Source organism: Oxyura jamaicensis, chromosome 6 (assembly GCF_011077185.1).
Source record: "Oxyura jamaicensis isolate SHBP4307 breed ruddy duck chromosome 6, BPBGC_Ojam_1.0, whole genome shotgun sequence".
NCBI lineage: Eukaryota > Metazoa > Chordata > Aves > Anseriformes > Anatidae > Oxyura > Oxyura jamaicensis.
This window is the reverse complement of record NC_048898.1, coordinates 9,142,130-9,166,448: the sequence shown is the minus strand read 5'-3', so window position 1 is coordinate 9,166,448 and position 24,319 is coordinate 9,142,130. Positions and strand designations below refer to the sequence as shown.

Sequence of the window (24,319 nt, the reverse complement as noted above, 5' to 3'; positions counted from 1 at the left end):
ACTTAGAAGAATCTCTTACGGATTGTCCTTGAAACGCACTTGGAACAAGTCATGCCATTTTGATCACCAAGGTTTCTGCCTGATATAAAGAAGCTATGGACTCTAATTTTTGCTGCAATAAAATGTATTTTATAAATTACATTTTTATATAGACAACAGTTTTAAAAGCAATTGTTTTATTCAACAAATTACTATTTACGTAAATTACCAGCCCATGTAAATTTATAATTAAGAAGTTTGCACCACTTTTTCCTGTCTCAGTAAGTACTATTTTTAAAACTAATTTATGGTAACAGAACTCTAGAAGACAGATTTCTTTCCTTCTTTCTTTAAGGTTATTTGAAAATTCAAGTATGTTCCTTGCTATAGATATGGACAGGACATCTTCCTTTATCAATTTATTTCAGCTGACTGGCTCTCAGACCAAAACACTGGTGCTGTAGCAGCAAGAAGTCTCCTGAACTCCTGACCTGGTCACTGTCTGGGGCACAACTATCATAAAAAAGGAAAAAAAAAAAAAAAAGCACAAAAACACCAAAACCCTTGGCAGCTCATCAAAATTCCAGCCTGAAAATTTTATCTTGTCAATCTTTGATCTCAGTTTGAACCAAAGGACCTGAAGCTGTCCAGGGCTTGTGATCTTCTGTCAGCTAGTTCTGTAACAGGTACATCTACCAACCTCAGTGAGCTAGGGAATACTGATAGCACTAAGCCTGCTGGAATGGAATTCATCTTGATGTTTCATTTACATGCATAACACTTTGTCATTTAAGTCAATTGAGGATAAACAAATACTTTTAAACTGACAGACTGTAAAAATATGACAAAACCATGAGATAAAGCCACATTTACTGGTATATGCACTTACCTGTAGCATACCTTGTCCATTGCCTTCAATAGTTCCCTCATAGGTGACATGCAATCTAGACAGTTTTTTCTGAGATCTATCATTGAGGAAAAAAAATATTGCACAGAAAAGATGATTACAGAATCCCCAGACATCCATTTAAGAGAAAACCCATCTAAAACATAGTTTTTTACGCACCTAAATGTAAGGTGGTTAAAAAAATCTGAAGGATTAAGGAAAATGCATTTGCCTTTCTGAAACAATTTATTAAAGTTTAACAACATAGTCAACAGTTCAGTTTCTCCACCTCTTTCATTACTGAGCCCCAAATGTGAAATTTCACTTCCACGTTTTTCACACAAGTCTGTGCCACGTTAACTTGTTAACCAGGAAGAAAGCTGCAAGGATACCTTTTTTAATTCATTAATTTCCTGTAATTTCTGTCATCAAGTCAGCTCTCGCTTTTTCTCCTCTCAAGCAACAAACAAAAGGTATTACTGTTTTAAAAATTCTCTTAAGATGTGTTTGCTCCCCAGGCAATCAGATATACTCAAAAACTCCAGGCACACAAACTGTGTCCATTCACCCACTTCTTTCTGTACTTCACTCCATAGCAAGCCAAACCAAACATTATTTTCCGGATCACTTGCAGTTCTGAATCAATTCAACATTAATGGGATTCAGGTTAATCACTAAGCAAATTCTTATATTTAACGAGATATTTGACTTACCTTTCCCAGTCTGGAAACTCTTGGAGACTTTGCCTTGTAAACGTCACCAATCCAGTAGGTTCTACAGGCAAACAAACCCCAGGAGAAAAAAAGTATTAACTGTGTGGGCTTTTAGATCATTTTAATTACAACAAACGTAATTCCTGACAGAAACACAAGAACTTAGCTTTCCTCAAAAGCATGTATGGGTTTGAGGAGAAAAAAAAAAAAAAAAAAAAAAAAAAAAAAGAGTTGCTTGCTCTAAAAAACAAACAAAAAGCTTTCAATGAATGAATGTTTCTTTACAAGGGAATACTATTATCAGTGAGATTTTTTTTATTATTATTATTTTTTTACAAAATAAGCATTCACCTGTTATAATCTTCTTCACATAGTCTCTACTGTATTCCTTTACAAGGAATTCAATTACCATTTGCAATAAAAAAGTTGTGAAATTATTACAGTCATTTATAGAGCTAAGTTACTTTCGTCTTACTAATTCCTTGCAAAACAAACAAACTAAGAAATTGGGTCTTTTATAAGTGTAATACAAACTTTTAGTTCAAGAAAACAACATGCGAGAATGTCATTAACTAGTTTGAAGTTATAACATTAAGAAATGTAATACAGCAGTTTTCATAAAGCATGCTCCCAGCAGATTCCTGATGCACAGGGGTCCAGGGACAGCTGCAAAAATGTTAAAACACTACTACTCAACTACTAAGAAAAATCCAGTACACTACAGCCCTTCCCACTTACACACACAGATCATAACTTACATTTTACCCCAGAGATTTATTTCTACTGACACTGCTGAAAGTTAGCTGAAACAGGAGGTAGCATTTAATTAGTTGTGAATGAAATGATGAACTGAAGATGGACTGAACCAAGTAAAGGGATTTTTATAATAGCTTTTATAATAGCAGCTGTTTTCCTATTTAGAACAAACCCTTCTCAGAGAATATGAAGCTAATAGTGAAATACTGACACAAAAAGAGAAAGGTCTATAAAAATACCGTAAGATATCGCTGCAGATGCAATATATGCAACTGCAGTAAAATCCCTTTCTCCTAAAAAGGTAATATATAAGATCTGATACAGTTCATACCCTGATAAATATATTTTTGAGAGTTTATGCAGGCATTCAAATTAATGGTAACAACAGAATATCTGACCATGCACACTAAGGAAAGTACCATGCTAATTTCTATAAGAGTTTAAGACATCTCACTTCTTGATACCATTTATTTTAAACTGGGAAAAGTTCACAGCAGCTTTGTTTCGGAAAAACAGAAGGGAAAAACCTTAAGTATCAACACAAGCAAAGAAAAATCACTTAGAATTACAGATGTCATAGTCAGAGGAGTAAGTGGGAATACTGCAGGAAATCTGAAAACTGATCCAGAATCTTTAAGCAAGAGATAGTACCTGTAATTTTAATAACTATATATGTTAAGTTCCTTCTGCTTTCTCACTCTGGTATGGTGCACCAAGTATTTGCATATATTATACACACACATAAAATATATGTGTTTATTGATACAAAACTACACATTTGATATATAGCTTATATCTAAATGTGTTTATGAAAATATCTGTATACAGATATTTTAGACATACATAAACACACTCCTCAGAAAAAAAGAACAAAGAATAAGCTCCGTGCAAAAAATGAAATTGCATGTCTCATCTATATAGGATAAGTTGACACTAAGAAGAGTATCAGTGCACTCGGTGTGCTGGCTTTTGTTAGACACTTCCATCATAATGGCACATAGCCATTTCTAAATTGAATGGGATTAAATTCTTCATGTATCTGCTTCATAGCTCAGAAAAAAATAAAAAATAAAAAAGAATTACAACAAGAATTACTTTTTTCCGTGACTCTTCTAAAATAGCAGAAAAGCGTCTTAAGTTTCTCAGGCTTCCTTGGTGACCGTCCTTCAAACAATCTGGAAAACAGACATAAAAGCAATTTGATTCGATTTCAGGGCAACACACACAGCCTAGTTACTATGCAGTATGTAAAAGCAGAAAAGCAGTTTGCCCTCCTTAAAGTCAACCACTTCAGTGTTATACAACTAAGCCACAGAGGGGCTGTCCAGGCAGTTATCTCCACAAAGTATTTACTCACAAGGCTGCTACACTGTGCCTCCACTACCATGATCCTGAACAGAAACCATGCCCTTCATACCACTCATTATTCAGATAACAGGCTTGAAATCTACACAAATACTGAGATGATGCATTCCTCACAGCTACTTGGAAAGTACGTTTACGCATTTATATATCTAGTACACTTTAAAGGCAGACGGTCAAAAACATACACCTTCATGAAAGCACATTCTTCAAAGTAGAGCCGTTTCTTCGGTTCATCCACTAGATAAGTTTCTGATGAAGATGATAATGAAATACCTATCTTATATTGATTTCGTAATATCAAAAAATATAATTTCAATATGAATGTCCAAGAAAGCTACTGGTTTTATTTGCAGCAGGCTGTCTTGAATTGAAATCAGTGACCCGTAGTGAAAACAAGCACGCTGAGTATTCCTGGATCCAAATGCCTTACCCTACTTACAGCTCAGTGAGTTGCAGAGAAGAATATAATGCAACTATATTGCTTTAAAGAGCTGCATCCTACCAGCAGCATTTCTAAAGAAATGAATCCTCCCCCTGCAGAAACGGCTTTATCCACTGAGATACTACTGGCATTCTCAAACTCATCTGTAAAAAAGCTAAGCATTAAAAAGAAGCATCCAATTTTTAGCCATTAAGTGAATGCTTTTAAGGTTAACTGAAATATTTTTACAGCGTCATCCATCTTCCAGCAACTTGAACAGGCATTACTTAATTTCACTTCCAATAAGTGACAAGGCATTGTTATTGGCAAAACATAATGGAATTTATCTGGAAGGAAGAATAGTGGGGACTTCAAAAATAATATCCTTTGAACAGGAAGGTCACTAAAAGATGTCTGATACAGTGAAAGCCCTGAGGATGTAAGATGCAACAGCCCCCATCCCCTCCAAACAAACAAAACAACACAAAAACCACAACAGTGAGGAAAGCAATGACACAACATTATTCATTTCTTTCCATGCATTGGAATGATAACCTGCCTTTAAAAGCAGAATACTGTCAGGTAAACTTAGCTTTTAGTGATAAAGTGAAATAGATTTTTTTTTCCAGTATTTAAAAACTCTTATGGATATGCATGCTGAAGACATAAATGTTATCCAAAATCTATTTTAAGTAACAGAAGCTAATTTTAGGTTGTCACAGTCAAAGGACTGAGAGGCATACTGCAGGAAATCTGAAAACTGACCCAGAATCTGTAAGCAAGACGTAGTACCTGTAATTTTAATAAATTTTATAAAGGTTGAAAAGGTCTTATAAAAACCTCAGTCTTGGAACAACCAACTAGGACTTTAAGAAGGCAAACTTCATATGTATATGTCCTACTTTAAAAGGGACCCATCTGTAAATTCTGGCATGGGGTTATGCTTGCTCAGCTAATAAGGGGCTCCATAAAAGAGAGTTAAGTCTTTATGCACTTAAATCTTGCCTAAATGCCTGAGTTATCTCTGACTTTTTATCTGGAAGTCTTACTTGGTATGAAACCTTTAAACTGGTTAGTTTATACATTAGCCTAATCATGCCTTCACTATTTTTTTTGCCTCAACTTCAACTTGAAATCTTGCTTATGTTGCACTTTCTCAGTAGCGAGTTCTTCATGTCACAAAGGCAATGCATGATTCAGCATAACTAGCACACTGTGCTAAAAGTCCAGAGCTGAAAAAACTCTGCTTGGAGTAAGGCAGATCAAGCTAAAAGGGAACAACAGCAAGGCAGATGAACTTGGTTTCATCCATTACAACTACTCGCCAAAATGTAGTCACCATGTCAGTAGGGAATTTCAACCAGATATTTTTTTTAATCTGAAGTCGTCAGCAATGGCCTGTCTTTCTCTTGTTAAATGCTGTGATAAATATCTGTTTTCTTTCTCTCCTGGGATTAAAGCTAGAGTAATGCTGATTGCTTCTGAAATCTCATTTACAGCAGATAAATTCCCAAAACGCATTCTATAATTACAACAATAAGAGAGATCTGTATTTCTGTCCTGCCCTGTAACACTCGGTAAAATTGTTAAAGATTGTTCAAGTCGCTGTGGCAACATGTAGACTTTTTCCTAGCTAACGGTCAGACACCTACTTCAATTTTTTGAAGAGAAATCTTCTACACGAGAAAGAAAACACCAAAAACAGGATGACCAGCTACTGGGAATATGCAAAAAAAATGCTCATAAAAAAAGTTGGCAGCAACCATCAATAAACATGCAGTAAAGTTTTAAGGCAATAGTTTGCACTGTTTCAATATTTATTATTACAAAAACAGGTACTTTTGTTTTATAGTAACATTTTCCTAAAATCTTAGGGTGGAAGAAGTATTTTAGAAGTATAATCAATATTCTGCTTTCTGAAGCCTCACTGATGGCAAACTCAGGATTGTCTTATTTTTAACCAGCATTTCCACCTTAGAAAGCCAGAAGCAAAAAAAAAAAAAAAAACACGGCAGAGCTCTGAAGAACCTGCTTGAAAGTGCCTTGAAGAGCACCTCTCATGGGGCTGGTGCATCGGCAACTGTCTGCAAACAGTTCTCTAACCAAAACCTAACTTGTTTGTTTTGTAATGCTGAAAACACCGTGTTGTCTTTTCAAGAAACACAGATGCAAAGGAGTGTCAAATACACAAATGGAAGAAATGCATTCTCACATGGTGTTTTATACATCTAAAGTATCTTGGCAAGTGATCAATCTGAAAGGTACTTCTAAGGGTACATTTCCAATGATGCAACATCAACATGATTTAATAACGTGAAGAGCTACTCAAAAGTTTTCTTGGCATGCAAATAGTTTACTGGGGAAAAGCTGAAGTTATTTAAATAAATAGTTTCATAATGCATTGCTTCTGATTAAGGTATAATTAAAAACACAGTAGCTTACTCGTAAATTTTAACTTCCAAAGAGCTAAACTGATCCCTTGATGTTACACCAAGAACTGGCTCTGTAATTTCACAAGCAGAAAGAACCATTACAATCTTGTGATTTAGGCTGCTAGTTAGCACTAATTTCCTATCAGTACTTCCATCCCCAGCCTGTATCTTCCCACCCCCAGGCTGCATTTTTTTTTGAATGCTCCTTGTCAAAGAGTACACAGATGTTTCTAACACTGAAATTGGAACCTATCCTAAGACTCAGAACACTGTCCACACTGTAACAATGTGCAAAAATTTGCAGTATGGTTTATACTTCAAAGCACTGTGTAAACTTCCCATTCATAAATCCATGACATTTCACATGTGCTGCTTGCAAAAAGTATAGATGCACAAGTTTATTGTTATGGTCCCCACAATTAACCACCTGAGCTTTTTCAACTACCACAGGCACTAAAAAGTACCTTCTTCCAGGAAGAGTACTTTCTTACAGGAAGAAAAAAATTTTGTACCATTCATAAAAAACATTTTAAAAACAATGGTTATTTCAACTTGATCTCATCTTTTTAATTTCTATTTTTGTATGTTTCATAAAACACAGACAATGCTACTACAGTAGTATATGTATAGAAGAAAATAAGCATATATTAGAGGTACATGCTCAAAAACTTTTTTCTCATGGGGTGCATGATCAAAGAAGTTTGGAGACCACTGCACTAGACAGTTTTAAAAACTTAAATGGCAGTTGCACCATTTAGGATGAGGAAATCTGAACAAATTAAAAATTGGAGTTCTTACATACAATGTAAAATATATACCCTTAGCAGAAAATCCTGCTGCTATTGAAAATAGTTGAAGTGAAAACTATAAATAAAGCTTTTCAGAGTAGCAAAATTTCAGTTCATGTATTTTGGACTTCATAGGAATCAAAAGCAGGATAATCCAGATAAGAAACCTGTCCAGAGACAAAAGGCAGACAAAATAACTCGCTCTGTGAGAGCACAAAAGGAGAAGTCACTACCTAGACCTCATACTTCCTGACAGGAAAATACAGTACAGCCTTAAGCGAGTCAAGTACAGCAAAATCAGTTCTGTTTTTCTGGTGGTTGGCGTACGTCTTTCCCATTTAATAACCCAAATCCCAGCTTTCTGAATTAAAACAGCCTTCTATTTCTGTCTATACAGATAGCAATTTAGAGGTTTTGAATTCCCTAGGCATCAAGTGGGAGAAAAACAATATATTCAATGATTCAACCTCATAGGCAATTTCTTATTTACTGTCATAGGTATAAACTGTCATCATCTCAAAGTTATTTAAGAGCATCATACCATTCAACACCGTTTTGTTTAATTAGAACTCCATCTTTAGATTGAGTATCAATTTTTAAGATTTTTATAAGCACAAAGAAAATAAGCAATGTGACTTTGTTAGTCATCTTGAGGCTAAATCATCTTTTCTTCTCACATACAACCAGACTCTTGCTCTGTACTTTTCATTTTGTGCTTTCATTTATTTTGAAAATCAACTTGTAGCATTTTAAGTTGCTCTTAAGAAAAAGCTTTGGTGACTTAGGAGTCTAAGAAACAGCACACTGATATATGACCGATAGAATGATAAAAATGCTAACCCCAGGTACTCAAGACCAAGAAATAGTGGGGTAAAATGTTTCAAAGTGAACATCTAAACCAAAAAGCTTTACCACAGCATGGCAAAACTAAGTTCTGAAGTCAATGACTATATTTACTATGGTATCAAAGAAGTACTCAGAGTACTGTTGCAATCACCAGGGCAAAGTAATTACTAAACTTGTTAGGAATGGTGTCCTTCTAAGCCACCTATTTAAAGGTCATTTCATTACCTACCACACACACAAGTTGATTTAAACTTTTCCCAGGAAATGATGCTCCACTGAAATCTATGCTAATTAGTATATAGACCTAAGGCAGGTGTAACAGGACCAGTGCCTATAGGCAAAGAAAACCTAGAATCACTTTTCAGAGGAGCAATGCATCTCTCCATCCAAACCAAGTTCTCTCAAAGTCGCTAGATAATTTATTCCCCAGAGAACCCTCATTAGTGTGGCAAAATTGATGTTGTTTATGAAGAGACAATTGCATTACTAGTAAATTAGATTTCAATTCTCCTGTATAAACGTACTATACAGTTTGCCCATTTCCTTTCATATATTATACATTCCATAAAAGACATATATATCTTAACTACTGTTCCCCCCCCCCCATTTCCAATCACTTGAAATTACTTTAAAAGCTTGTTTGATAAAGATGAAGAAATTCAGTCCTAGTAGAATACTGGTGGTTTCAGACCAGAGCATCTCACTAAGGTATGTGCTAAAAGATCCACCAGGTTTCTGTTACTAGACACGCTATTTTTAATTGTATTACAGCCTCGCTTGCTTTGATGGGAACTCTTACAGATGCCTTGTATCTCCAGTTTAACTACAGTAGTTTTTTGAAAAAAGAAAATAGGTAAGTTATTGCAACTTGACACTACAGCTAAGAATGTTTCTTCAACAAACCAGTTTCCATTATATGACACTGTATTGGATTTCAGTATCTTCTCAAAAATAAATGCAAGAAAGCAGTGTTCTTTCTTAACTTTGATGTATTTCAAGAAGGGAAAATGCTTTATGAAAATTCTACATTAAAACACAAACTATCCACAAGGAAGATTCATTATGAGTATCACCAGAAGAAACTGCTTTAAAATGTGAGCATCATCATAATCCGAGTTATGATCTCAGAAGATACAACTCATCCTTTACATTCAAACCGCACACAGCTTCTATGGGAAATTCATCAGCAAGAGGGATAAAATGAAAAATATAATTATTCTTTCTTTTGTGATGGAGTATTTTTGCACAGAACTGCCCAATCAATTTCCATTTTATATATTATAAAAGCATTTTTTAAAATTGAACTTTTAAATTTTGGTTTGATGTTCGGTTTGAATGGAAGCAATGCTTTCTGCTATTTTGTATGATCTAATTATTTGGCCACTGAACAGATGTCATTCCATCTACAAAAATTCATAACCATTCAAGCTCTCAAAGTTAAACTACAAATGCCATTTTATTAACTACAATTTTAATGAATTATGTCATTAATGACTTAAGAACTGTAAGATGCCGATCCTTGCCAAGTCCTAAAGGGAATAATTTAATTAAATTACAGAGTATTTCATTATACAAGCGACTTGGACTCTGTAACATGATGAACAATCAAACTAGACACTCAGCGTCACAACATACTCTTAACCCAAGTGCTTCAGTGTCAAATGAGCAATGCTCACTCTCCCCTCCCCTCATCCAGCAAGACAGGAGAGGAGAGGAGAAGCACAGATGATTTCTGTTAATATTAACACATAAAAGGGCCTTCCTTTATAACTGCTTCCTTTATAACTACTTTATCATGTATAAACAGGTACCGATGTTTAAGTCTGCATAAAGCGGATTGATATGTGATTGCTGTATAAAACTGTAAACATAAGAAACAGCTTACACACTTGTGTTTCTAAGTTAAGGCACACATTTTATTTTTTCAGTCTCAGAGTTGAGGGAAGGAGTGGAAGGAAGCCTTATGTATGAACACAGAAGGTGCATGCATAGTGGAATTAAGGAACACAACGTTTGCTAAAGAAAATTCTCAAATGCTAGCACGCACTTAGTAATTTTGCTTCATTAGGGAATCGCGGCAGATTTTTTTTGTCCACACCCAAGAATGCAATAATTCATTCATAGGTCATGCAGCAGAAATTATTCCGAGGAAAGAACTAAGTCTGGAAAAAACTGTAGATTCACAATACTGTGGGGAGAAAGGGCTGCCGTGTAGAACAATTTGCTATGCCCATCCCTAAACAGAGCAGAGCAATAGCCTCCAAAGCATTTATATCAAAACATTAGTAAAAAGAAGAAAAAAAGTCACAAAAATTTTAATTTCAGCCATTACTTGCTGCCTTTTGAACACATCCAGCTTCATGAAAGGCTTTTCTGTAAAACCTGAAGATACACACAGCAGTGGAACAAACCTTGTCATCTTGTAAGTCTGAAAAAATAGCTGAAAACATGACATTTTGTCTTTTCCTGCTCCTAGAGAACTAACTTTTCAGGGTGAGAAAATACAGGATTGGCAGGAGGAAAAGAAGAAATGGGATACTGCCCATCCTCCTCCCCTTCATTTTAGATTTCAACAAAGTCAGGTTACATACAGTAGCATGATAGAAAACAGTGCAATTTCTTGTAGTATTCTCTACATCACTCACTTCAATCTCCTGCTTTAATCCCGTCAGTCCCCCTCTCACTGACACATTTGCTCTTATTTTATCTACCACTAGCCACACCTCTCTTTCCTACTTCACTAATCTGCTCATTATCAAATGCAAAATACAAAGGGAAAAAATAACCTTGGGCCAACAAATGATTAAATAAAAAGTATCACAAAGGTAAGTGTTCTTATACAAGAACACAAAAAAGCATAAGCTGCCAAATGCTGAGGAACACACGCTTTTAAACCTCAGGAAAAGGTGGGCATCAGCATTCCTTCTTTTCTCCAGTTTGGTTACAATATTCTTGCACTTACGCAAGTAAAACTACCCTTCTACCTTATGTGACCAAAAGCAGAGCATTACTTCATACACAGTGCAAGAGGGAGACCTGAAGATTGCCTGTTGTATTATCCCTTTTAAATAATATTATAGGAAGTTACTATGAGTAATAGCACTAAGAAGCCAAGTAAGAGAGAGAAAAGGACTGACCAGAATAAGGCAAAAATCCTGAACAGTTAGAGCTTTTTTACTGGCTATTCTTTAAGTCTATGGCAGTAATTTATTTATCTAATAGTTTTCCAAGGCTTTTTTTTGTGTATTAAAAGTAGTTCAAAACATTATGTCCTGAGTTAACCACCAGTATTACACTGTAATACAGTGACTTTATGTACCTGTGCCATGTTCAGTGTGAACTTATTTCAGTGACTTTGCAGCATTTTATTCTACAGTTGATAATTTAACTGCTTGGTTTAGACTATGTTTAAGGTACAATAAAAACCCGATACAAATCCTTTTTTTTTTTTTTTTTTTTTTTTAAAAAAAAAAAAAAAAGGAAAAAAAGATCATGCCTGTAGTTGGGGCAGTCAAAGAGGCCCCTGTCCAGAACCTTGCTGTCCTCTTCCACTACTCTGAACATAAGCTGCTTTAACAAACAGATGGTTACTTCTCACTTATTTGTACTTATGAACTGATGGTGGAAAATATGCCGAATCCCTACAGGGCACAAATGACCACTTAACTTCTCTTCTGTATCCCACTGCACTGTCGGATTGAACACCAAGTCAGAAACATTTCCCAAGCATAGCTTTCTGGTCTCTCTCCTGAAAAACTTAGTGTAGAGAAACTTAAACTAACCCAACAACAACAAGCACCAAAACCTTTATCAGTGTACCAGCACATTTGACATAATTTATTCCAGGACGTTAGAGCCTTGTGTGGCTCTTATGACACAAATGTTCAAGTGCTGGATCACAGGTAACACTGCATCTTTATATCTCGTCTCAATGTTCAGAGCATATATGTATTAGCTACATGTATTAAATGTGAGGGAATGAGGAAAACCTCCAGATGATAATCTGTCTGAGTCCAATAATTAACCTAATTAACCAATTAACCTAAGGTTAATCCACACAGAATTGTACAGAAGTGACCAGAGAAAAGAAACTAATTTCTAATCTACGAGTCTGTGTGAACTATACTATTCTGCAACAGAAAATGATCCCATCCTTTTCCCCATTTGTAACTGAAATAAGGACATTTATGCAATAAAAGATACAAATAAAATATTTCAATTAAACCTGTATGTATACTAGTACTGAGGAAAAAAAGAATAAGGGCTTGTTTAGAAATCAAAGTATTTTCAGTTAAATTCATGTTGTGGTCCTAAAACTTTCCTAGACAGATTTAATTTAACGTGAAGCTCTACAACTGCCTTAAAATGATAGGCAAATGTATGGTTACTGCAGAATCAAGTCCTAGTCCTGACTCAACATGCACATCACTACTGCTAACACAAGAAACAACAGGAACATGTCTGGGGAAGCACTGACCTTTAAATTAAATACAAATAAAATAGGCCATTCATAGACAAATGGCTATACAGAAGTAGGGAATTGCATCAGTTTAACTGTGCCAGTGTAAGAGTGTGCCTTGTGCACATGCACACAGGGAAATAAAAAAGGAAATATTAAACAATCTTCCTGCATGCAAGTTTTTTGTTGTCCCCCCCCCCCCCCCCCCCCTTTTTTTTAAGTAGTTGCATAGCTTTCTTGTCCCTTAGAGGTAAGAAGAAAATAAGAATGCAAACTATTGAAACAAGTGAGCACAGTCTTCTAGAAACATGGAAGAGGAAACAGGTTTCTCCCTGTAAATGACAAGTACTATATTTTCATTGAAGGGTTATCAGTTCCATTTACTCCAGAGTGCCATACCTGTTGAAGTTAATGTCTGGATAACTAGAATACTCGGACTTCATCTTCGCATTGCGACGTGGAAAAGTACAGAAGAAAGCATTGGCCAGAAAGCTAGCAATCTGTTCTTGTGACATTGTGATGGAGTGATTCATCTTTTGTTTCAGTAGAGGTACTGGCTACCAAGTGGGAACAAAAGAAGTGACGGGGAGGGAGAGCCAGGAGAGAAGGGAGGGAAGGAGAGAGAAAAATAATTAGCTTACCCATTTTAAAAGAAAAAACAGCAGCACAAAATTACATTTGTTAAATTAGAGCAAGAGTAATTTAGGCCATTGGTGAACCCTTTAATCAGCAGCACCATTAAAGTCAAGAACAGTTTATTCAAGACAATTGGGAAAAAGCTTGCTTGACAAACTGCAGATTTCTAATCAATAATAATAAAAAAAAAGAGACCAAGAACACACAACTTATCAAACAAAACCAGGGGAAAGAGAGGACAAAGAATAGACAGGTCACTCCACAGATCATCCTATGACTTCAATTTTTTTTTTTTCTGTCCTCCCTGAACTAAAAACCAGACTGATAATCTTTGCCGGAAGTATAGGGCCATTGATTCTTTTATAATCTGAATGAATAAAAAAAAGCACAGCTTCATTTTGGTCTTCACTTTGGGGTTTGACTTTAGTTGTTTATTTTTCAGTTTAAAGAGAAACAAAATGGGGGGTGAGGGAACAAACCTGAAGTGTTACACATCTTCTATTTTATCAGGTTTTAGTCTCCTGATATGGAATATTCCTTCACCACATTCAATGTAGTTTATTTAAAAACAGAACAAAAACAAATAAACAAAAGCAATAAAAAATGCACCTCTATTTTATCCCTTTTTAAAGTTAGTAACAATTATGATAAATCCACTTGACAGATGGGAGAGAACAGTTCTCACCTCTTCTTCCAACACTCCTAGCCATCGCCATTAGCCTAGCTCCAGCAGAGCTGAGCAGCTACCTTTTAATCCTTGCAGTTACGAATACAGAAGCTATTGCTAATTTAGACTGTTGAATACACAGCCCTGTTTACTCTACAACACAAGTTTTCCTTCATTCTTATAATTACTACTTTCACTGCATCTCATTCTGTTTTCTGCCTATTTAAGTAACAAGCTACATTATGATGTCTGAAATCACACAGGTGGGGGGGGGGGGGGGGGGGGGAAAGAAGCCTGAGAAGCTCTCAGTCCTATAAGCCTATAAAAATAGTTTATGCTGGACAGTATATCCTACTGGAACAAGTTTAGCTTCATATAACCCCAAAATGAAGTCTGATGAAGTCCTTAACCATTTATTAATGGTTAGGAACTGACTGTACTGGCTAACAGTACAACATCTTTATAATAGGCATTACTACATGAACTTCTGAATCCTGTGTGTTACTTTGTGTTCAGAAACTTCTTGGCAGTCTCAAAAAAATTCTCATACCAATGACCAGTCAAATAAAAAAAAGCTTCAATATTCAAATTGTTTGAAATTATCTACCTATCGTAGAACAACTTCTGCATGAAGTAAGAAAGGACTTACTTGTTCCAGTTCAACAAAAATAAATGTAGAAAATTGTGACAAAGGAGCTTACAAATTAGTCCTAACCCTGCCAGTGTGTTATCATGCAACCTCACTTATTTGATTAGCCCTATTCACTTCAATGAAATTAGTCACAGTAAGGCTTTTATTAGCTTTACAACCCACAGAACTAATTCCTGTAACAATAACAAAGAATTAAAGTTCGTATGTGCACACGTATTTCAATGCTCTAAGTAGAATAAAGTATGCTCCCACAGAATGCTTTATGAAAACACTACTTCTATGTTCTAAAAAGTGAAAATCACGTGTTTCAAGCTTATTCGACTATTTCAGTTGGTGTGATTCTATTATATTGTTATAGATGTGTATTGTCCATTCTGTTCCCTCAGCTTCAGCTACATGCAATACAAAAGCTGTATTTTTATTAAGAATATAATGTAAGCTTGATCTTTTGACCCTAGCCATTAGTTTCAGCCTGCAGAAAACTGGTCTGCCAGAGAACATTTAGCTAGCTATTTTTACTTACCTGTGTGCAGATACTAGGGAGACAAAGCGCAAGCTTGACCATATCAGGAAGAATGGACTGGAACAAATGCTGGGCCTCTGCATCTTCAAGAACCTGTTAAAAAGGGAAAAATATATATATTTTTAAAGGATAATTTTTAAAAAAATCTCAGAAATAAATGTACAAAACAAATCTGTGAAGACAGGATCCATTCAAAAGAAATGGAAGGAAAAAAACAGGTCCTATTAGCTTAATTCAAATCCGTAGCATTTATTATCATAGTACCTCATTTTACTTTGCAATAATCCACTAAACTGAAATATACAAACTATTCTCTCTCTCAAAAGTTGCATGTCATCAAATGCACTATGAAAGAATCTTGAATAAGTTAATTCGACTCTTTTCAAAGCAATGAACCAAATTCTCCACTACTACAAATCACTACATAAGCACTGAAGTACTGGCACAATTTGATTTACTTTTGTATTCAGGCCATACACTGAGGCAAGCACCTGTGACATTCTCCCGTTAAGGACACACAAAACACACTGTGGTGCAGACCGGTCCTCAGCAGCAGCAACAGGAAATGCTCTAAGAGCATGCAAGCCTGGCCACTCTGCTCTTCACCCCCATCCCATCATGTTCCCCCAATATCCCCAGCCACCGGATTAGTTTTGTTAAAGGGTGCGACCTGCCTGGTCCCTCAAGTTCTCCCATGCTAAAGCTGCCACCTTGCCTCCTGTAATTGGCTTCCCAAGATGGAGAGACCGCAACTAATGATGCTCAAACAGGCACACCCAGGTTCCATGAGGTTTTTCAAAGCTTTTACACTCAAGACCTGGTCACACCAAGCCCCTCTGCCCCATTCTCAACTCCTTTCCTTACACTGCCTGGCCTGCAGCCTGTATGTTTGGCAGCTTTGGCAAATCCAATCTGGTTATCAAGCCAATGCAGTCAGAGAGCTGCCAGCAATGAGTCCGGCTCTCTCTTCTAAGTTGCAAATGCCAGTTACAAGCTCAACCAAAGTAAATTAAGATGCCTACCTTCCAACACATACTGTTCCCCATAAAATACAAGCGGAAAATATTGTTTGGAGGCTAACAGTTTCAGGTCTTCCGAGATCATTAAAATAACAGAAGTATCTCTGCCCTAGTCCATCCCGTTTCAAGCATATAAAATGCTGAGTGCTCAGGAAGTTAAAAAACAAAACAAAACAAAAATCAACAAACAGCAAATGGTGCGGGTGTGTGTCTGTATGGAAGAATAGAAGAATAATTCCAACACCTGCATAGTTACATCCCATACATTACGTATGCTGCTCAGGGATACATACAAACAAAGTTTTAATTGTAAATTGAAACAAGAACTTACAAAGAACAGCAAACCTAGGAAATCTGAAAATCATTCAATAGAGCAGGAATGCAAGTAACTTTTTTTTTTTTTTTTTTTTAAAAAAAAGACTAAGAAATGCTTATCTCACTTCTACTGCTGTTGGCTACATATATGCTTAGCTTTACATACAATAGGTCAGATATTGAAAATTATCACCTAACCTTTATCATCATCTGCTCTAGCAGGAAACTTTTCCCTGTTCTTAGGTGTGATGTGTTTAAGTGCCAGAAACAGACCAAATATGCATTTAAGAACTGAATTTCAGATCTCAATAAATAAAATGAATATATAAGTTAAATCTATTCAAAATATGACATTTAACCTCAGATGTCTACCAGGCTGTCAAATTCCGATACTCTCTTCCCTTTGGGTAACATTTCCTCTCTTTTAGAATTGACATATAAAGAGTGGCTGCTGTGCTGTGCTGACTGCCACAGACTATACAGTATCACTTATCTGGTGACACATTATGGCACTGGACTTTGTCATAGCTGTCAAGGCTTCAACCTTTTCTTTATGCTTCTTTTAAAACAATATAACAATGGTATGAGACGATTTCTTCCAAAAGCAGAAGCAGGGCCAGCGACTGTTCAGCTCAGCTCTGATGCAGAATACTTAACTAGGAAGTTTACTTTTAAAATCTGAAATGCTTCTTTTCATTCTCCTTACCTTCCTCATGTTGTACCAGAACAGTCTCCTTTCTAAATTATTCCCATATACAATTTTTACTAGATCACCTCTAACAAAACCGAAGTCAGGAGCTGTTAATGCTCAGAAGCATTTTCATTGGACTTCAGACAGATTATTCCTACATCTAAATGACAAATTCCTTTTTGTTGCTATTCCTACATCTAAATGACAAATGACTTTTTGTTGCTGCCGCTGTTGTATTTTTTTGAAAGGACTGTCACAGGATAAGTCACTTAAAGGAACCCCCCAACTTAAATACGACCACTACGAGGGCTAAGTTCACAAACCTCGCCAAGGAACTGCCAACTCTACCATTCTCTAATTGAACCAAGCACCCCATTTTAAATGCTCCCCTATTTAGGCACAGCTCCTTGGGTGCAATATTCAGTCCTGTGCTCCTCTTGAGGCTATAAGCTATTACTGAACAGTGGCAGTAAGTCAGATACACATAGCCTTTCTCATATTTAAGTTCCTAGAGAACCAAGTAACCTGAGTCATGGCCACATCAGTGTAATCATACCTTTACCTTTTCTGTCCACAGATTCTTCCTATGAGGTTTCATAGGCAGAGAACACCGGAAAAACCCTGTCTGCTTCACCCTCATCCTCTTGACCACCAAAGCAGCATACCAGCAGCTTTGTAGGCCACCCATTATCAGTGCATGTTCTCAGCTATGCTCAGTGCTGTGTGGAGCCTGGTTGTCATCTGTAACACACTTCTCAAACGTAGAGAACAGGAGAAAAAAAAAAAAAAAAAGGACAGTCAGCCATGCCATGGAAGGTAGATGGATTCCAGGATGTGGAGTGTTGACACCACAGCTGCATCTGACAGACATCCCACAATACAAACACCAGCATGGGAGAACCCTGCCGCAGCACAGAGAACACCTGGTCACAAAACTGAATACAGATTTATTTAGAAGGAAACCCTCTTCAGGAAGCAACAACTTGTACTGATATAAAGAGCAGCATATTTAGTCATATTGCATATTCTACTTATTTATTGTCACTGAAAGAGGGATGTGTCATTCTGCATCCTCAAATACACCCACCCACCCCATGTTCTTGAAATCCTTCAGCTTGCTGACCCAACAGGAAAATAACCTGGGGGACCTGTCTTCCACTGCACCAGTAAGTCACAGCAGCCTACCAAATGGTCATGCATTACCAACGTGGTGCAGGGTAGGTAAAACAGAACCAGGCAGTCCACCCGCCAATGGGCTACAAAGCAACTCTTCTTGAAGAAGCAATGGTCCAGTTAGCGCGAAGCTGGTACAAGAAGAATCTCACTGAAGATAATCTCCTAGTACAGGGACACCTGTGTTTATTCAGTAATGTGCTTTTTACTATATACAGTCTTTTTCAAGGCTGCAACTACACAAACATTAAGAAAAAGGACTGAATTTCGTTTTTGAATGCTTAGTATTTGTTTTATAACTTAAGGAATTCTAAAATACAAAATGGTTTTCAAGAGTTTTTGATGAAAAAAACACACTAGCTACCATAGCAATTTTATTTTTTACACCTACTGATCGTTTTCTCCTTTCCTTATTACACACACATACCCGCTGCAGCTTCTTTCAGGGTTTGAAGCAAAACAAAAATACATTGTTGACTTTATTCATAGTCCTCCAATCATGCAAAAATTATTTAGGAATGGAATAAGAGCAGGGGTTATCTCCAACGGAAAAGTACATGTAATCAGAGTCACAAAACACGAATTGCCTTTTTCCAAAGAAATCACTCGGCGATTTCATCAGGATTTGCAGTGGAGTGATTGACTAAACAAAAATGACTTAGAGCTCCAATTCATAAGATGCAAATGGTTCAGCGAGCTGTAGCAGAGGTAAGAGCTCTTGGCCAAACTTGCATTGCAATTCTACAAAATGAACTTTTATAGAGCAGCACAGAGGTCTAACTACTGCTGTAAGTAATGGCCTCTTGTCACCATAAACTAGTCTCCCAAAATGTAACAAATGAGCATGCCTGACAGTCCCAGCACGAAGGATCTGAGGTAGCATGGGTTGATAGTGATGGTAGAGTTTAAATCTAAATCTGACAGCTCATCAAAGCAAACCAGCTACACATATAGAACACAAACTCGGACACCTCCATCTATCACATGGGAAGGTAGAATAATCAAGTCAGCAGGCAAAACAATGTGCTAAGACAGCAATGGCTTAATGTTTTCAGTTTGGTTTTACTTCCCCATATTAAACTTCAGCAGCAGGACAACAACCACCTGAACCACATTCTTAAGGATGAAGGGGAAAAACAGAGGTCAGACTTCAGACTTGATGTCTTACTCCCTAATTCTAATGGATTTTAGCCTTCTTTTTCCTTCCCAGATGACATAATGCTGTCTGTACTTCCTTAGAACTACTTTATTTCAGTTCCTGCTTGTAAATGCGCTGTATATCAGCTACCGCACTGAACTGCCTTTCCAGTAAGAGTTTTCCTAATTGCTCTAATGTAAGATCTCACAGGGTTACAGTTGGTAATGGCCTCCTAACTAATACATTAGACAAACTGGGTAACTTCTACCTACTGTATTCACAGTAATCTTATTCTCGTAGTCTCAGGATTTTTTTCTTCACAACCTTCAATTTGACTCAAATAAAACAAACTCTCTATATATTTACAAGGCACTAAGATCTACACACCGAACACTTCCAAACTGGGAAACTTGACTGCAAATAGAAGCGTAGCATATAACATAAATAGTTTACCTAGACATAACATTAATATATCTTCTTGTCTTTGAATTGCAGACCTGAAGGAGGTAAGTGAACAAGGGAGTACTAGTCACATTTTTACAAAGAGAAAGACAAGCTCAGTGCCACATGCAAGAAATCTGGTCCATGAAGCCTAATACAAATCAGAACGGTCTTCTGAATAAAAGTTTGATCAACTTTTGCAATTTTGGTGAGGGTTACAGGGAAAACAGAAAACTGAAAAAAGTGAAAACTAATTTGGGGAAAAAGAAGAATAGGAACTTGTGTTTGAAGGCTTAATTTCTTAAGAAATTAAAGAGCATTGTAACCTTTTTTCTATTTGTAAGCATTTAAAATAATGTTTTTCCCTTATTCAGTGCATAGACTGTATCTCCCTTCCAAAAGGTCCCCTATTGCTGACTTCAGAGAAAAGCTCTGTTGTGCTCTTACTCTTCTACAAAATATTAGCTCCTGTCCACGTTTTGATAATGTTCACAATTTCCATTTCCTACTTTTTTTAAAGTGTATTCCACAGAAGACCCTCCGAGACATCCTGAAGTGTCTCCCCTCCCCTTAAGCTAAGACTTTCCTTTGAGGTGATGCTTATACAAAAACTTGTGTGTTTAAGCAATCATGTAACAGATCATTAGTGTACTGTGTAATGTCTTCCTTTTCTCTCAATTCTTGAGCACTCTACACTTACCTACTTGTTCTCCTCTGTCCCAAATAGAAGTCAAATGCTTTTTGTTCACTGTTTGTGCAACACTTTAACCTGGTTGAGTCTAGATCCATGACAAACTCTTCAGTGCCAATAAAGCAACCAAGCCATTGTCTATTATATTAAACACTGTTACCAGAACATAAAACAGCCTCAGATTGCCAACCAGCACTGCCTTTCTTACTCTCATTCTTGTCATCATTACTTTGAAACATTAGAGACTCCTGAAAGCAGACTTTCTCAATGGGTTATTTGGAACAGCTGGGAAACAAGACAAAAAAGCCCAAACAAGTTCTTATTAAGTGACTTTGAAAACTAGTATATTTAATTTAATATACATGAAATAAAAAGCTTCGCTAAGTCATAACTCTCTGGAAAGGTCTTTTCTTCTGGACAGAGAGCAGATGAATTCTATTTAAACTTGTTGTGCCTCCACTACCGGCATACCTGGTACCTAGACAGAGGCTGCAGCCCACTGACTGGTATACATATGTACAACAGACTGTTGGCCATAATGCAAAATATTATACATATAAACAAGGTTGAAACCTTGAAGGGGAGGGGGCAGAGAAACCCCAATGTTTAACTTAATCAAATAGGAACTAAAGTAAATGAACTTCCACAACTCCAGGAAATAATGAACTCTCACCTGCCTCCTTTAGCTCCCTTACAAAACTAATTCAGTAGGAAACACACTTAGCTGTCAAATACATCTCATTTCTTGAGCCCTTGTCTGATTAGAAACCAGAGCAAGGACAAAGTAATCTTTGGAGGGAGGAGGGAAAAAAAAAACCTAACACAGGATTATGCAGAAAAGAATCTTATTTGAGAAGAAGAATGCTTCTGACATTTATCAAAACCACAAACTGACACTTCAGAAGGAAAAAGGAAGACAGCTTACAAGGCAGAGGTTAATTCATTTTTGTTTATTTTTTTCCCCTGAAGGCTCATTCATGTCTTCTGCCAATCCAGCCCTGAAATGCTCTCTCAGGTGTATCATCCCTAACAACTGCAGCTTTCTTCTTAAAGCTTTTCAACATTCTAGATAAAGTCCAGTCATTTATGAGGGGAAAAAAAATATGTATATTTATTTTTGTATCTCCTTTTAATGGTTTTTAAAACCCCCTTTATACTTCCACTGTACTGGAAATGTAATCTCAACCATGCTCATTGGCAATGAGTGAAACCTCTGTCCCAGTTCTCCCCAGGCCACAAGCAGGCTCCACCTGCACATTCTTGAAAACCAATTCTATCGTGAACAGAAGGGCCACAACCATTTCCACAGCAATGGCAGGCTCCTGGGAGGAAGGGTCAAATAGTGCTTTCCAAATGCTTAGGAGTTGGGAAGTACAAAGTACTGAAAAGGGCTATGGCCTTGTTTCTCCAGCAGGGCTATAAAACGAGGGAAAAACCTCCATCTTTCATCTGACTGAAAAGATAAGGATTAAGCAGATCAGTTTCCACATTCATTCAAAATTTTTACCTCCCTAAAAAATACTTGGGCAGGGGGAAAGTTTACTACTGCTATGATCTTGAAAACATCTGCTAAGAACTATACTGGGGGAGCATCTAAAGGTTATCAGCTACTTAACTACAACTATTTCAGAGAGTATCTCATGAGGCTTTTTATCACCACCAGTTTTTTTTTTGTTGTTTTTTTTTTTTTTTTAACTGCTCCAGACATAAAAAATCTAAAGGCATAAAGCAGCTAAGGAAAACCACAGCAACCAAAAGAAGTTTCTTTAATTCATTTGGGATAGCAGGGTAAAGTATGGATAAATAATAAATGTAATCTAATGGAAGCAAAGAAATTTTTTCATCAGCATTCTGCCCTCAAGCTAAAACAAAACAACTAATAGAAGATAGACTTTAAACCCCAGATCTTCGTATTTATTATTATTATTATTTTAAACAGGAATGTTCCCAATACAGGGAAAAACTATTGAGGAGATATTAAGTATTATCTTTCCATTGTCTCAAAGCATTACATATCCACAAACACTTTAGACTTCCTAATTAGAACTACACCTGGTATATGCAGAAATCCCTTCCCTAGTAATTCTGAGTCTATGCAATAGTCATGGTGATGGTGCTTATAAAGCACCACTTCAAAGATACTCAACTGTTTTACTGGGAAGTACAGAAAACTAACAATAAGCCTGTAATTCAGTACACATTGCCATTTCACCTCTACAGTGCTTAGCTACTAACATTTTGAATGGGTACAAAATGCATATTTCCCTCTCACCCCAGAGGAGCTTACATTTTTTACAAAATGGGGACAAATTCCTTTCTGGTACTGTGAAAAGAAAACCCTTCTCAGAACATTCAAAAAGGCATTTTCAGTTTAGATTTGAAAAAGGAAGGCTGATGTAATGAAAATTGTTTGAAAACATCTGGACTAAAATGAAATCCAGTGAACAGCAATGGATAGGCTATTTTCAGCCTTGGGACATTTTGTTTCTTGCTTAAAAGCCTACCTTTGTAACACTGACATCTCTGTACAATGCTCACTTCTGTTAGTACTGTCCAAACAATTATAAAAATGATTTATCAAAAAACCAGTCACCAGAACAATTTGGTCCTTCAAAATTCTTTCTGTTCCAATACCTCTGATTACAGCAATCATTTTCTTCCAGCAGGTCATTCAAACAACAAAACATACAGGAAAGACTGACATAGTTCCTAAGACCTGCTAGGAGTCAAGAATAGCGTAAAGGTTTCTTAGAACCAAAAATCTCTCAGGATACACATATACTAAACAGTAGTAGTTTTCTTAACAGCGTAATCCTTTTCAAAAAATGAAGGAAAATCCAGAGCTCAGTCGTAATCCAACTACAGTCAAATCATCTTCAGATATCTTGAATTTATATATTCTTTCTTAGAAGAAAAGATGGAAATAATGTTTAAAAAAAGGAAGTATACTTTCCCAAATTTCCAGGTATTTTCTAATTTTTCTTAATCTCAAATTTAAGGTTCTTTAAGCTTAAACCACAGGCTGAGGTTCTGTGGTTGTGAAATTTAGCAATTTTAATTTTTCAGTTGAAATACTTACTGAAGAGCACATTTCTTAATTTCATTCTTAGCAGCTTAGTGATTTCAAAACACAAAGTAGTCTTAGAGAAGCAGCAGACAAACTGTCAGTAGAAAAATCAGAGGGGCAAATACTAAGTTTTGAAGCTTTTAATATGTTCCCTCTTACCTCAATTACTGGTATCTGACATTTTCTAAAACTAACAAGTTCATGCCAGATGCACTAGTATACTATGTGGCAACATACATTCAAATGGGAAACTGTACTTCCACCAAAACAGAAACATTATGCAGATTTTATCCCAGGTTTTACTAGTTGTATGCCACAATTCAGCATAACACACTTGCTACATTGTTCAGTGTAACATACCATGTTTCTCTTCTACTTCTTTGAATTATTCCCAAATACAGAGCACCAACCAATAGAAATAAGGCTCCTTGTAGAGGAGACTCCTGCACCACTCCTTAAGAACACCCTCCTATATTCTAGAAACTGCACAGAACATCTACAGTAAAAAAAGTGGTAGCTTACAAAGTATGGGCACATTTCCATATGAATGTTGCTAGGCCAAAAGTTAGACTGTAAGGATTTGTGCAAATGTAAGATAATTTGTAGTACAATGAAGAACTTCAATTGTTTCAAGAAAAGGAGACAAGCCTTTTGGCAGAAC

At 36.4% G+C, this 24,319-nt stretch overlaps 1 protein-coding gene across 3 annotated transcripts in view; it reads right to left on the bottom strand.

Moving 5' to 3' along the window:
* Positions 1-24,319, bottom strand: part of PARG (poly(ADP-ribose) glycohydrolase) — a 67,239-nt gene that overhangs the window by 22,581 nt on the left and 20,339 nt on the right. For all 3 annotated transcript variants that reach the window (XM_035330455.1, XM_035330456.1, XM_035330457.1), the window contains exons 8-12: positions 15,124-15,216; positions 13,045-13,202; positions 3,430-3,509; positions 1,579-1,639; positions 869-944 (exon numbers count right to left, since the gene is read on the bottom strand). In XM_035330455.1, the coding sequence (XP_035186346.1) occupies positions 869-944; positions 1,579-1,639; positions 3,430-3,509; positions 13,045-13,202; positions 15,124-15,216 (468 nt within the window). The remainder of the gene's footprint in view (positions 1-868; positions 945-1,578; positions 1,640-3,429; positions 3,510-13,044; positions 13,203-15,123; positions 15,217-24,319) is intronic.